This window comes from Terrapene carolina, unplaced genomic scaffold (assembly GCF_002925995.2).
Source record: "Terrapene carolina triunguis isolate 2854851 unplaced genomic scaffold, T_m_triunguis-2.0 Scaffold210, whole genome shotgun sequence".
Lineage (NCBI taxonomy): Eukaryota > Metazoa > Chordata > Testudines > Emydidae > Terrapene > Terrapene triunguis.
In genome coordinates, this window is record NW_020664561.1 from 3,755,558 (window position 1) to 3,769,330 (window position 13,773).

Below are 13,773 nucleotides of genomic sequence, written 5' to 3' on the forward strand. Positions count from 1 at the left end.
GTGGATGTTGGGTGTGTTGCAGCCGAGTGATGGGGCCCAATCACTACTGCACACAGTCAATGTCTCTAGTGTCATTTAAATTACTCTGTCTTTGGTATCATTATAAATGTGTGTTCAAAGAGACCAGGGCCTCAGTGTGCGGGGTTTACACTCTAAAGAGTTTTGCTACTTGTTGATCTTTGCCTTGGATCTTCTTTGATTGCAGGTGTGTGTGTGTGGGGGCGGGGGGTGCAGTACCCTCGCTCGGGCCCTGCCGGGCCTGAGGCTCCAAGGGCTGAGGGAGCACATGAAAATAGGTTAGATCTAATGCAGAGCTGCCTTACCAACTCCGTTACCCCCTAGTTCCATTTGCTGGAATATAGGGTTAACTAATCCAGATTACTTTTATTCAGTGCAATGCTGGACTAGACTGGGGGGGCAGACCAGTCAACAATCTAGCCGTGTGCACTACAGTTTCTAGCTATGGCACAGAGTGGTGCACCAGCAGGATGACTTGGCTCCGTGCATGTTATTTTCATTCGGTGAGAGAAGGCAAACTAATGTAAGCTAATGTAACGCCAATATTTAAAAAGGACCCTAGAGGTGATCCTGGCAATTACAGACCGGTAACTCTAACGTCAGTACCGGGCAAATGAGTTGAAACAATAGTAAAGAATAAAATTGTCAGACACATAGAAGAACATAAATTGTTGGGCAAAAGTCAACATGGTTTCTGTAAAGGGAAATAGTGTCTTACTAATCTATTAGAGTTCTTCGAAGGGGTCAACAAACATGTGGACAAGGGGGATCCAGTGGACATAGTGTACTTAGATTTCCAGAAAGCCTTTGACAAGGTCCCTCACCAAAGGCTCTTACGTAAATTAAGTTGTCATGGGATAAGAGGGAAGATCCTTTCATGGATTGAGAACTGGTTAAAAGACAAGGAACAAAGGCTAGGAATAAATGGTAAACTTTCAGAATGGAGAGGGGTAACTAGTGGTGTTCCCCAAGGGTCAGTTCTAGGACCAATCCTATTCAACTTATTCATAAATGATCTGGAGAAAGGGGTAAAAAGTGAGGTGGCAAAGTTTGCAGATGATACTAAACTGATCAAGATAGTTAAGACCAAAGTAGACTGTGAAGAACTTCAAAAAGATCTCACAAAACTAAGTGATGGGGCAACAAAATGGCAAATGAAATTGAATGTGGATAAATGTAAAGTAATGCACATTGGAAAAATAACCCCAACTATACATATAATATGATGGGGGCTAATTTAGCTACAACTAATCAGGAAAAAGATCTTGGAGTCATCGTGGATAGTTCTCTGAAGACGTCCATGCAGTGTGCAGCGGCAGTCAAAAAAGTAAACGGGATGTTAGGAATCATTAAAAAAGGGATAGAGAATAAGACGGAGAATATCTTATTGCCTTTATATAAATCCATGATACGCCCACATCTTGAATACTGCATACAGGTGTTGTCTCCTCATCTCAAAAAAGATATACTGGCATTAGAAAAAGTTCAGAAAAGGGCAACTAAAATGATTAGGGGTTTGGAATGGGTCCCATATGAGGAGAGATTAAAGAGGCTAGGACTTTTCAGCTTGGAAAAGAGGAGACTAAGGGGGGATATGATAGAGATATATAAAATCATGAGTGGTGTGGAGAAAGGAATAAGGAAAAGTTATTTACTTGTTCTCATAATATAAGAACTAGGGGCCACCAAATGAAATTAATGGGCAGGAGGTTTAAAACAAATAAAAGGAAGTTCTTCTTCACACAGTGCACAGTCAACCTGTGGAACTCCTTGCCTGAGGAGGTTGTGAAGGCTAGGACTATAACAGGGTTTAAAAGAGAACTAGATAAATTCATGGAGGTTAAGTCCATTAATGGCTATTAGCCAGGATGGGTAAGGAATGGTGTCCCTAGCCTCTGTTTGTCAGAGGGTGGAGATGGATGGCAGGAGAGAGATCACTTGATCATTACTTGTTAGGTTCACTCCCTCTGGGGCACCTGGCATTGGCCACTCTTGGCAGACAGGATACTGGGCTGGATGGACCTTTGGTTTGACCTAGTATGGCCATTCTTATGTTATGCAAAGCAGAGTCCCCAGCCACAGGCTTTCCAGACCTGGGGATGGGAATCTGGTTTAGGAAGCCGGTCACTTTCCTCCTGGAACGGAGTTAGATTTGAGCAAACATGGGCACAGAGTGCTTCTTGGTGAAAGAAAAGCCAGATTCCAGTGCGTGAATAACGTGGAGATAGTGGAGCAGGCACATGTCATATTAATGCCAACCCCAGCTGCTGAAAAATGGAGTCTGTCCCCACTCCTGGACTGAGACTGTTTTAAAAAATCTATGAAATTAAAAAGAAAATGGAGTTCTCTTTATTTGCCTTCTGGCTTCTGTGCCTTCGGGTAGTACTCAGCTCACGTTTCCTCTGCAACAAGGAGCACTGGAAACTTATATTTTAAAAAAAAAGACAGCTGAGCATCTCACTAAGTCACTTGGGCTCTGGGAGCTGGGGCTTGAAGGGAAACCCCAAATATTGTCAGGTTTCAGAGTAGCAGCTGTGTTAGTCTGTATCCACTCTACGATACAATCGCATTTGCTCCAACCCCTCAGACAGAGACAAACACATACAAGATCTCTATCAACCATTCTTACAACTACAATACAAACCTGCTGAAGTGAAAAAACAGATTGACAGAGCCAGAAGAGTACCTAGAAGTCACCTACTACAGGACAGGCCCAACAAAGAAAGTAACAGAACGCCACTAGCCATCACCTTCAGCCCCTAACTAAAACCTCTCCAGCGCATCATCAAGGATCTACAACCTATCCTGAAGGACGATCCATCACTCTCACAGATCTTGGGAGACAGGCCAGTCCTTGCTTACAGTCAGCCCTCAAACCTGAAGCAAATACTCACCAGCAACCACACAACAAAAACACTAACCCAGGAACCTATCCTTGCAACAAAGCCCGTTGCCAACTCTGTCCACATATCTATTCAGGGGATACCATCATAGGACCTAATCACATCAGCCACACCATCAGGGGCTCGTTCACCTGCACATCTACCAATGTGATATATGCCATCATGTGCCAGCAATGCCCCTCTGCCATGTACATTGGCCAAACCAGACAGTCTCTACGTAAAAGAATAAATGGACACAAATCAGACGTCAAGAATTATAACATTCAAAAACCAGTTGGAGAACACTTCAATCTCCCTGGCCACTCGATTACAGAACTAAAAGTCGCAATATTACAACAAAAAAACTTCAAAAACAGACTCCAACAAGAGACTGCTGAATTGGAATTAATTTGCAAATTGGACACCATTAAATTAGGCTTGAATAAAGACTGGGAGTGGATGGGCCATTACACAAAGTAAAACTATTTCCCCATGCTTATTTCCCCCCTCCCCCCCGACACAGTTCCTCACATCTCTTTGTCAATTGCTGGAAATGGGCCATTTTCATTACCACTACAAAAAGTTCTTTTTCTCTCCTGCTGATAATAGCTCACCTTAACTGATCACTCTCCTTATAGTGTGTATGGCAGGGGTCGGCAACCTATGGCACGCGTGCCAAAGATGGCACGCGAGCCGATTTTTAATGGCACGCTGCTGCCTGCCTGAGTCCCGAGGACACACAGCCAGTGAGGGGCAGAGCCCGTGCTGCCCCAGAGAGGAGCCGCCTCAGCGGCCTGCCCATGGGCTCCCGCGTCCCCTCACTCAGCGAGGAGCCCGGTCACCTGGGCTGCCTTGGTATAGCTGGCCATGGTGGATTGGCGGCGCGCCAGGGGAGCGGGTTTGCTGCCGCACCCGGTCCCGACTCCCGGCGGCAGTAAGCACTGGCTGCTGAGCGTCCCCGGGAGGAGGCGCCCGGCCGCGGCCATGGATCGGTACTTGCTGGGAGGAGTGGAGAGCCCCACGGCCTGGCGGCACTGAGCGCACAGCAGGTGCGGGCGAGCGGGAATTGGTGGTGGCCAGAGAGCCCTGGGACAAGGAGCTCGCATACCGCGGGGTCATGCGCCGCCCAGAGCGACTCCTCTAGACACAGCCAGAGGGGACTCTCTCGCCGGGGGGCGCTAGTTGCGCTCGTGCGGTGCGCCACGGGGCCCCAAGTGGGTGAACCAGCTGGGGGCCACAGGAGTGGGGGAAGCCCTCTGCCCTGACCCCCCCCACACACCCCCAGCCCTCTGCCCCGAGCCCCCACCCCCCCCCCCCACACCCAGCCCTCTGCCCTGTGCCCCACAGCCTCGCACGTCCCCCAGGCCCATGCCCTGAGCCCTGTGCCCCGCACACACCCCAAGCCCCTGCCCTGAGCCCTGTACCCCCCTCACACACACCCAGCCCTCTGCTTGCCTCCTTCACTCCCCCCCCCATGACCCCAGCCCTGACTCTGGCACCCCCACACATACCCAGCCCCCCCCGCCCTGACACCTGCACCCCCCTCACATGCCCCAGCCCTCTGCCCTGACTTTTGCACCCCCCCACAAACCCAGCGCGCCAACACCCCATGCACCCCCCACATCCTGACTCTTGCACCCCCCACATCCCCACCCCCACCCTGAGCACCAAATGGGAGCTCCTGCACACACACATACCCACATTCCTACCTGCACCCCTCGCACCAAATGGGAGCTGCCCAGGTAAGTGCCCCACACCCAAATCTCCTGCCCCAACCCTGAGCCCCCTCCCTCATTCTAGCTCCTGGCCAGACCCTTCACCCCCAGCCCTGTGCTCAGTGCACTCCCACTCTCAGCTCAGTGCAGAGAGAGGAAGAGAATGGGCCAGAACCAGGGAGAAGGTAGGTACCCACTGTATGTGGGCAGGGCCGGGACCCCAGACCGGCAGCGGGCTGAGTGGGTCCGGCAGCTGGCATCCCGGCTGGCAGGAGCCGGCGGATGGAACCCCTGAGCGGCAGTGGGCTGTGGGGTCCCGGCCACCAGCCTGCACAGCCCGCTGCCGGTCTGGGGTTCTGGCTCCCGGACCCTTGCCAGCCGGGGTCCTGGCCACAGGCCCCGCTCAGCCTACTGCCAGCCTAGGTGAACAGAACCCCAGACCAGCAGCGGGCTGAGCGGGCCGGCGGCGTAAGATCAACATTTTAATTTAATTTTAAATGAAGCTTCTTAAACATTTTGAAAACCTTGTTTATTTTACAATACAACAATAGTTTAGTTATATAATATATAGACTTATAGAGAGAGACCTTCTAAAACCCAGGGTTGTGAGTTCAATCCTTGAGGGGGCCACTTAGGGATCTGGGGCAAAAATCAGTACTTGGTCCTGCTAGTGAAGGCAGGAGGCTGGACTCGATGACCTTTCAAGGTCCCTTCCAGTTCTAGGAGATAGGATATCTCCATTAATTTTTTTAAAAAACATTAAAATGTATTACTGGCACGCGAAACCTTAAATCAGAGTGAATAAATGAAGACTCGGCACACCACTTCTGAAAGGTTGCCGACCCCTGGTGTATGGTAACACCCATTGTTTCATGTTCTGTGTATATATATATCTTCCCACTGTACTTTCCACTCCATGCATCCGATGAAGTGCGCTGTAGCCCACGAAAGCTTATGCTCAAATAAATTTGTTAGTCTCTAAGGTGCCACAAGTACTCCTGTTCTTTTTCCCAAATATTGTGATACTCGTGGTACAATAACAAAAGTTGGCATCACTGCGTGTGTGTGAAAACAGTCATAGGAAGGCTGCTGTTAACACACGAGATGGATTGCATCAGCTGTGTCTTTCTTAGGGTGCTATCACACTACAGTTGTGTTTAGGGGAAATGCTCAATTTGACCCCAAGGCAGAAATAAAACAGATCACTCTCTTTGCCACCTGCATTGGAGAAATAACCCCCAAATCATCTGCCCTCTGCAGAAAGCTTGGGCCAGCTTTTGCTCTTCTCTCAATGAAATACCATTGTATGTGCAAAGTGATGTCTCCGGCAGAGGGAGGGGCAAAGCGCAGCCCTGTCAGGGAGCGTATTCTGATTCTGTGCAGAGCCCCAGTGTGCCCTTACACTTCTCTGCAGCCCTGCACAGGGGTTTTCGCTGCCGTGTGACTAGCATAGTTACTTTATATCAGTGTTTAGGGGCCAATTAAGAATTACAAACTGTAATATTAAAACTTTGAACTTTAAACTCCTGCATTCCTCACTGGAGGCTCAAAATAGGAGCCTTGATCTTCTGCCTTTCAGCTACGGGGCAGGTGGGTGGGGGGTGCTAAGGAGTAGGATGTTTCAGTATTTCCACACTGGAGAAAGGCCTTTTCTTTTTGCCTTCCTTCCTGGAAAATAACAGACAGACACACAGGCTCGGTGTTTAGGGACACCCCTGGGCAGCGGTTTTGCCTAGCTTGGCTGCAGCTCTGTGGGAGCCCTTGGTGCCCTTTCAGTGCTGCGCTGTGAGATCTGTGTCTGCACACACACAGCGCGGGGAAAGGCAGTTCCCTAGGGGCTCTCACCAAGTGGGAATTAGCCTTGCTGCTATCCAGCAGCTCCGAGAGCTCTCTCTTGGCCAGGCCTATCGCTTGCCACACATTGTGGGGCCCTCTGGGTGGCTGTCATCCTGCCTCTCACTGGCCTGGGTCCTGCAGTTGGGGTAAATGGCTCTTTTCTCTTTCCTCTCCAGTCCCTTCCTTGCATTATGCACCTTGCACAAGAGAGGTCAGCAGGACCCCAATTAGAACCTGCCCTGGGCCTTTACCTGTGTCTCCCATGGGATCGGCTAAGGCCAGGCTCTGGGAGGGGGAAGACCCTTGGGAGATTCAGCTGCTGGACACTGGGATGTTGAGGGATCTGTGGGGAATCCTCTCCCTTCTCCCTTCCCTGCTGCGTCCTCATCATGTTTCCTAGCTGCCCTCTCCCCTCCCGTGCGGGTTTCTGCTGGCCAGGCCCCAGGCTCCCATTAATGGCTTGCAGTTGGCTGGGAGGTGGACGTGGAGTCGCTAGGGCCGCTGTCTGGATCGGGTTACACCACTTGTGTCTGTCCATGCAGGATGTTCCCCTGCCAGGGATTCCACAGATATCTCCTGGAGGTAAAAAAGGAAAGCGAGCTGCACTCCTGCACCCAGTGGGAGCTGCTGAGCTGTGGGGAGGCTCCGACTGGGAGCGCTCCAGCCTCCCCACCATGTCTCCGTAGGCTGCCGTGGGCTGAAGCAGCTTCCCGTGGGCTTGGCTCGCTCCCTTCCCTTGGCAATGTCCCCTGAGTGAGGGGGGGTGCAGAGATGCCCCCCTCCATGGGTCACCCACCATGTCTAACGGCTACCGTACTCTGTCCCAGCACCTCAATGACCTGAAGAAGGAGAACTTCAGCCTCAAGCTGCGCATCTATTTCCTGGAGGAGCGCATGCAGCAGAAGTATGAGGCCAGCCGGGAGGACGTCTACAAGCGGGTGAGTGCAGCAGGCTGGGATGGATGGTGCAGCCGCAGCGTCTTTGGCCCCACAGGGGCTGGGGCCGGTGTTTGGGCTCCGTGGGGGCTTGGGTGCCCGGGGGCAGGCCTGGTTGGGGGTGGTAAGCAGGATCTGGGTGCTGGCCAGGAGTGCCAGGGAGGGACTGAGGCTCCAGAGCATTGTGAGTGGAATGGGGTCTCACTGGAAGGGATTTGGGGTGAGGGTGGCGGGGAGGCGTCGTAGGAACTGGGGCGAGGGTGTGTCAGCAGTGTGCTATGCAGGAAGGGAGGAGTCACAGGGTTCTCGGTTAACAGGATCCAGGCCCAGCGGGTGGATTGGTGTCTCCGAGGGACTGGGACCCAGTGGAGGTGGAGAGAGGACTTCTCCGGTAAACAGATTTTGGGCTAGGTTCGGGTGAATCAGTCAGAGGGGTTCAGTCACCTGTTGGGGCAGTGTGTCACTTACAGGGGTAGGAGTGCAGGGGCTGTGTCTTTAAGGGGATCAGAGGCTGGGGGTGTAGTTTAGGGGGATTCAGCACCTGCATCCTGGGGGGCTTCTGGTGCTAAGCAGAGGGGTGGGGGTGGCACTGGTTGAGGGGTTTATTCTGCCAGTCCCTCAGATCAGTGCCAGGATATGGTGTGTGTATGCGCTGGGCGGGGGTAAGAGGGTGGTGTCAGGCTGTGTCTTGGCTTGGGCACTGGGGTGAGAATCAGAGATGTCAGGGACTCAGCATTGACATCCCCATCAGCCCTTTCTGGGCTTCTGCAGAAATCCCTGTAAACTAGTGATGGGGGAGCCACCAAATACAGGGCACACGGTTGAGGGTTCAGGGAGTCGGGTGATTCTGTGAGCCAGTGGAGGACCCCCCCCCCCCACGAGGGCCTGCTCTCTCCCCCCAAGAGCCCCTCTCCTCAGCTCCATCCACAGCTGTCTCTGGTGGGAGCCTGATGGGAGGAAAGCAGGCACAGACACACCCTTCCCCAACCTCTATCCAGAGCCCCCTTGTTCCTCTCACCATGGTCTGTCCCCATTTAGCCCCCAGCCCCACCCCACAGATTCTCTGCTCCATGTCTATTACCAGCCCATGCTGCCCCCCATCCTGAGCCATCCTCCACTGCTCCCCCCATGCAGTTCATGCTGCCGGTATTGCCCATCCCAAGGGTTTCCAAGTCATGAGCCAGGCCCCCCAAAAAACCACCAGTGGCTTAATCCTGATTTTTTTTAAAAATTAGGAATTGGGATTTTTTTTAAATTTGCTGACTCTTTGGGGCCCGTGTTTCTCCACAAGCACCAGGGCTAGAGACTTATTTCTAAGAGCGAAAATTGAGAGTCTCACCTATTCCCACAACTCCAGGAGCTGGGGCTTTAAGAACACCACATATCGCAAGAGTCGGTGTCTCTGTGCTGGGCACCAGGCCCCTGTGCTGGCCAGCCCTACCTTTGTCACTGATACTGTCCTTGCCCAGGATGTCCCCTCCCTGCTCTCGCTAACAAGAAAAATAAGGAGCAGCTGTTTGTGTAATTAAGCAGGGGAGGGTCAGTGTAACAGGAGCTGTTGGTGCAGGGAAGAGAAGTCTTTTGACTCTGCTCTTGCCCCAGGGATCAGAGTGGTCTTGTGATCAGAGATAGGGTCCTCGCCAGTCATGAGACTCCCTCCGGCTGCTCCGATGCCATGGGGAGAAGCGCAGTAAAAGCCAGCAGATGGTTTCTCTTATCCCCGCAGTGACCCCCCCTTTTATCTGGGGTAAACATTCCTCAGCTTCTTTCACTGCAGCCTTGGCTAGGTTCTGGGACAACACGGGTGTGTGAGGCAGGTACACACCCATCCCCCAGTATGACACAGGGACTTTCCCAACTCTGGGCTCCCTTCCCCTCCCCTGGTGGCCCCTTGCGGCACAGAGACAAATCCCTGACTCGAATGGGAAGATAACCCAGACCTGGGCATTACTGTATGGGTGACTCCTCACCTTGTTAACCCTTGTGCAGCCCTACCAAGCCAGCCCACTGTTTCATACTGAGGCTACGTCTTCACTACAGGGCGGGGTCGATTTAAGATACGCAAATTCAGCTACGCGAATAGCGTAGCTGAATTCGACGTATCGCAGCCGACTTACCCCGCTGTAAGGACAGTGGCAAAATCGACCTCCGCGGCTTCCCGTCGACGGCGCTTACTCCCACCTCCGCTGGTGGAGTAAGAGCGTCGATTCGGGGATCGATTGTCGCGTCCCGACGAGACGCGATAATTCGATCCCCGAGAGGTCGATTTCTACCTGCCGATTCAGGCGGGTAGTGTAGACCTAGCCTGAGTCTAATCCCCTTGCTGTAATCTCTCCCCCCCTCCCCCCCGTCACATTTAAGTGACAAGAACAGAAGGAAAGAAGAAAACGAAGCGTGCCTGGTAAAGTCCCACTCTTGCTTAATCATTACAGTTGAAAAATCAAGCTCCCTGAAGCTAAGACATGTAGGAAAGGAAGGTTTCTGCAGCAGCATGAACTTGGCCATATTGTTATATTGGGTATTTCCTGGCATTAGGGAAAGATGCTAGTTTCTCCATGGTGAAGGTTAGAACGCGCTTTCATTTCAGGAGGCCAGTGTTGGTCACTCCCACAACCCCCACTTTGCCCCAGATAAAGAAGTTATGATTGGGCACTGTATGCACAAGCTCAAAGCCAGGTACACTGATCAGGGGGTCTGAGATGGGGAAGGGGGATGTGTGGCAACATTCAACTCAAAATTCAATTTGGCTGAGAAAGCTGTGAGCCACTGGAAAAGGGGTTGAGAACGCCAACAGGCTCACGCTTAGCTACCGCATTCTGCACTGCAGCCAGCTGTAGTTATTCTGATTTCTCTCACACACACACACACACACACACACACACACACACACGTCTGCTCACACGCTTACCCCTTGTGCATGTGGATTCGAATATGCGCAGATGCATTAGTACTTTCAGACACACACAGGGCTACTTTCACACATGCATCCACACACTCCTGTCTGTGTGTATGCAGCCACACCCTGTGCACACAAACACTGCCGTAAGTCTTTGCATACTTGCACTGAGGCATGTCAATGCCATCATTCTCACACCCTTGCACACTTATTTTCATGTGCATGCACATACATCCCTGCACATGAGCGGATATGCACTGCACTGTGGGAGACCTAGGCAAAGTGCTGACAACTCTCCTCTGCCTCCAGTGTGTGAAAAGCACAGTGAAGGCAAAATGGGCCAGGTGCTGCCAGCCAATGGAGAGGGAGCCGCCTCTGTTCCCAGGTAGCTGGAGTTATAAATAGATCGGTTACTGGGAGGATGTGTGGAACTAACTGGCTGGAGCATTACCCACAGCCTGCAGCATGGCAGCTGGTAGAACTCGGTGTGATCAGGGCTTTGAGTGCCAGCGCATTGCTCTGCCCAGAGGGCAGGAAGATGAGTCCAAGTTCTCCAGTGCACAGTAGCTCATCTGATGTTTGGAGTGTGCAGAACCTCACTGCACACCCAGGCACCGGGATAAGCACTCTCCTGAAGCAGGCTGCGCCCTTGTTCAGGTGGGATCCTGCCAGGAAGTCCCTGGAGTTGCCTCCCATGCAATTCAATTTTCTGACCTTTATTGTGATGTAGCAAATGTGGGACATTTAACGCTGCATGGGACACCTCCAGCAGCAGCGCTCCAAACCTGCGCTAAATAGGTTTGGTGTTAGCCCAGCTCAGCTAGAGTGGGTCGGGAATTTATTAATGACGCGTTGGAAAATGGCAATTTGTCAAAACCTAAACTGTCCACAGGAATGTACCGGTTTTGAGAAAACGTTCATGGGGAAAGGTTTCCCAGGGCCAGGAGAGATGGGGTTTTTTTTTTTGAGGGGAGAGGAATAGTCACCTACCCTGGAATAGACAGTAGCCCAAGGGTTAAAGCATGAACATGGGAGACCTAAGTTCAAATCCCTGTTCTGCCTAATTTGGAACAGGGACTTGAACCTAGGCTGTTCTGTTTTTGTCATAAAAAAAATTCAAAAGATCCCAGGTTTGTCCTGTTAGAGGACAGGAACGGTTTTGAAATCTCAAACTGTTGTGGGACAGGAAAGCCATTTCCTACCTAGCTCTGGTCAGCCCACCTAGGCCCCCTCCCAACAGACCCCACTCAGCAGGTAGAAGATTGGCCTATGTGGCCAAAAACCAGGAGGAGGCCAAGGCTGGGTAGGAGACACCGGCTTTGTGCAGGGAACAGCTGATCTCTGCTGTGGAGGACAGGCAGCTGGAGTCGTACAATCTGTTCCCAAGGCAGTAAGTGTTGCTGGGGTGCTCAGCCAGGCAGCTCAGGGTATGCTAACTGCTGCTCCTGGGCTTCGCATTTAATGTAGAGAACTAGGCAGTGGCTCTGGCAGGGAAGAACACACTGCTCCTGTCCCTACTATAGCAACTGTCAGGGACCCAGTGCCAAGAGAGTTGGTTTGTAGTAACCACAGCCTAGGACTGGCTTATGGTGTGTTGGGGACCGTGCTGGAATTGCAAGCTATCGCTGTGTGTGTGTGTGTGTGTGTGTGCGCGCAGACGGGGGTTGGGGCAAGTTTCCACTCCCGCTTGCAGCCTTGGATGCTCTGCAGGGAAGCATGCGATCTGAGCCTAGCCGCAGTTAGTGTGCAGCTTCTACTCCTGAGGGAATTCTGCGCCAAAAAAATTAAAATTCTGTGCACAATATTTTAAAATTCTGCATATTTTATTTGTCATTAAATAAATATGGAGGCTCTAGCATGGCAGTGGGGAGCATAGGGAGGTGGGAGATCACTCTGAAGCCCCCACCCCCCGGGACACGGACTCAGTGGTGAGGCAGCATCCAACTGTGATACAGTGCAAGGGCCAGGCCTGCCGCAGATACACCCCTGGGCCCTGCCCCTCTGTGCCAAGAGCACCAAGATAGTGAGCGAGAAGGACAGTCTTGCATGCATGCCCAGCCCTGGCCCCCAAACCAGGTGTTGGACAGGCATGCTCAGCCTGGCAGGATTCAAGTGTGGAGTGGCTTAGTGTGGGGAGGATCCAGGTGTGGAGTGAGAGGGTTCTGCGTGGGGCAGTCTGGGTGCGGGCGGCTCAGTGGGGGTTCCTGGTATGTGGGGGATCTGGATGTACAGGAGCTTGTTGGGGGGTTCCAGGTGCAGGGGCAGAAGGACTCTGCAGAGGGGTCTAGATGAAGGCGGTAGGGGCTCAGTGGGGAGGTCTGGGGGGGGATGGGGATTGGCAGCGGGCATCTGGGTGTGGAGGGCTCAGCGGGGGGATTTGGATGCTGGGGCAATGGAACTTGGTGGGGTGGGGATTCAGATGCAGCTGGTTGGGGCTTAGTGAGGTGGGGGTCTGGGCGTGGGGGGCTCATTGGGATGGTCCAGGTGCAGGGTGGGCTCATTGGGGTGGGGGTTTGAGTGGGGGGCTCAGGGGTGGTGGTCTGTGTGCAGGGGTGGGGGATCCAGATGGGGGGGGGTGGAGCTTGGTGGGGGTCTGGATGCAGGGGGCGGTGGGGCTCAGCAGGAGGGTCTGGGTGCGGGCTCGAGGCTCGGTGAGGTAAGGGTTCGGGTGTTTGGGGCTCAGTACAGGGGTTCTGGGTATGTGGGGGAGAGTCTCGGTGGGGGGAGTCTGGATATAGGGCGGGTTCAGATGCATGGGGGTTGGGTGGATCAGGAAGCAGCTCCCTATACAGTGACCCCTCCCCCCACAGCTCAGGAGTGATAGGAGCAGGAAGCAGCGGCAGGGGGGAGGGGATGGCCTGCGGAACTTCCTGCACCCAAGGGAGGTTTCTGTGGGTGGGTCTGCCCTGGCCCCAGCGGCTCCTCCTCATCCTCCTCAGCCCACCCGGGACTACCAGCTGAGCCCGATGCAGGGTAGGAGCCAGGGCTGGGGCAACCCCAACCTCCCTTCTCCCCCGCGGTGATTTACCTATCTGCCAGCTGCTCTGGGCACCTGAAACAATGTATCACATTGCTGGGGAGGGGCACTTGACCACTCTTGTGGCATCCCTTTTCTTCCCTGTCAAAAGTAATTTTTCTGCAGGAAGAAAAGAAATCTGCGGGGAACATGAATTCTGTGCATGCGCAGTGACGCAGAATTCCCCCAGGAGTAAGCTTTGAGCAAGGTGGGCTGAGTTGTGCCTCTCTGCTGTAGGGAGCAGCCTGCTTTGTTGCTTCTGTTTTTGGGTTCTTGTGTGTTCTTGTTCTGAATTCTAAGAAATAAGGTCGTATTGCATCACATCTTTCCAGCAAGAGGATTTGATGGTTTTATCTAGCTTGTGTGTGTGTGTATGATCTGAACATAATCCCAACTATACATATAAAATGATGGGGTCTAAATTAGCTGTTACCACTCAAGAACGAGATCTTGGAGTCACTGTGGATAGTTCTCT

At 52.7% G+C, this 13,773-nt stretch overlaps 1 protein-coding gene across 2 annotated transcripts in view; it reads left to right on the forward strand.

The window, feature by feature from the left end:
* LOC113407232 (myomegalin-like) overlaps window positions 1–13,773 on the forward strand; it is a 60,553-nt gene that overhangs the window by 29,009 nt on the left and 17,771 nt on the right. The window contains exon 4 of one of the 2 annotated variants that reach the window (XM_026655471.1): window positions 7,279–7,389. In XM_026655471.1, the coding sequence (XP_026511256.1) occupies window positions 7,279–7,389 (111 nt within the window). Of the gene's footprint in view, window positions 1–7,079; window positions 7,390–13,773 lie in introns of those variants that run through there. The other variant, XM_026655472.1, reaches the window with a different exon arrangement.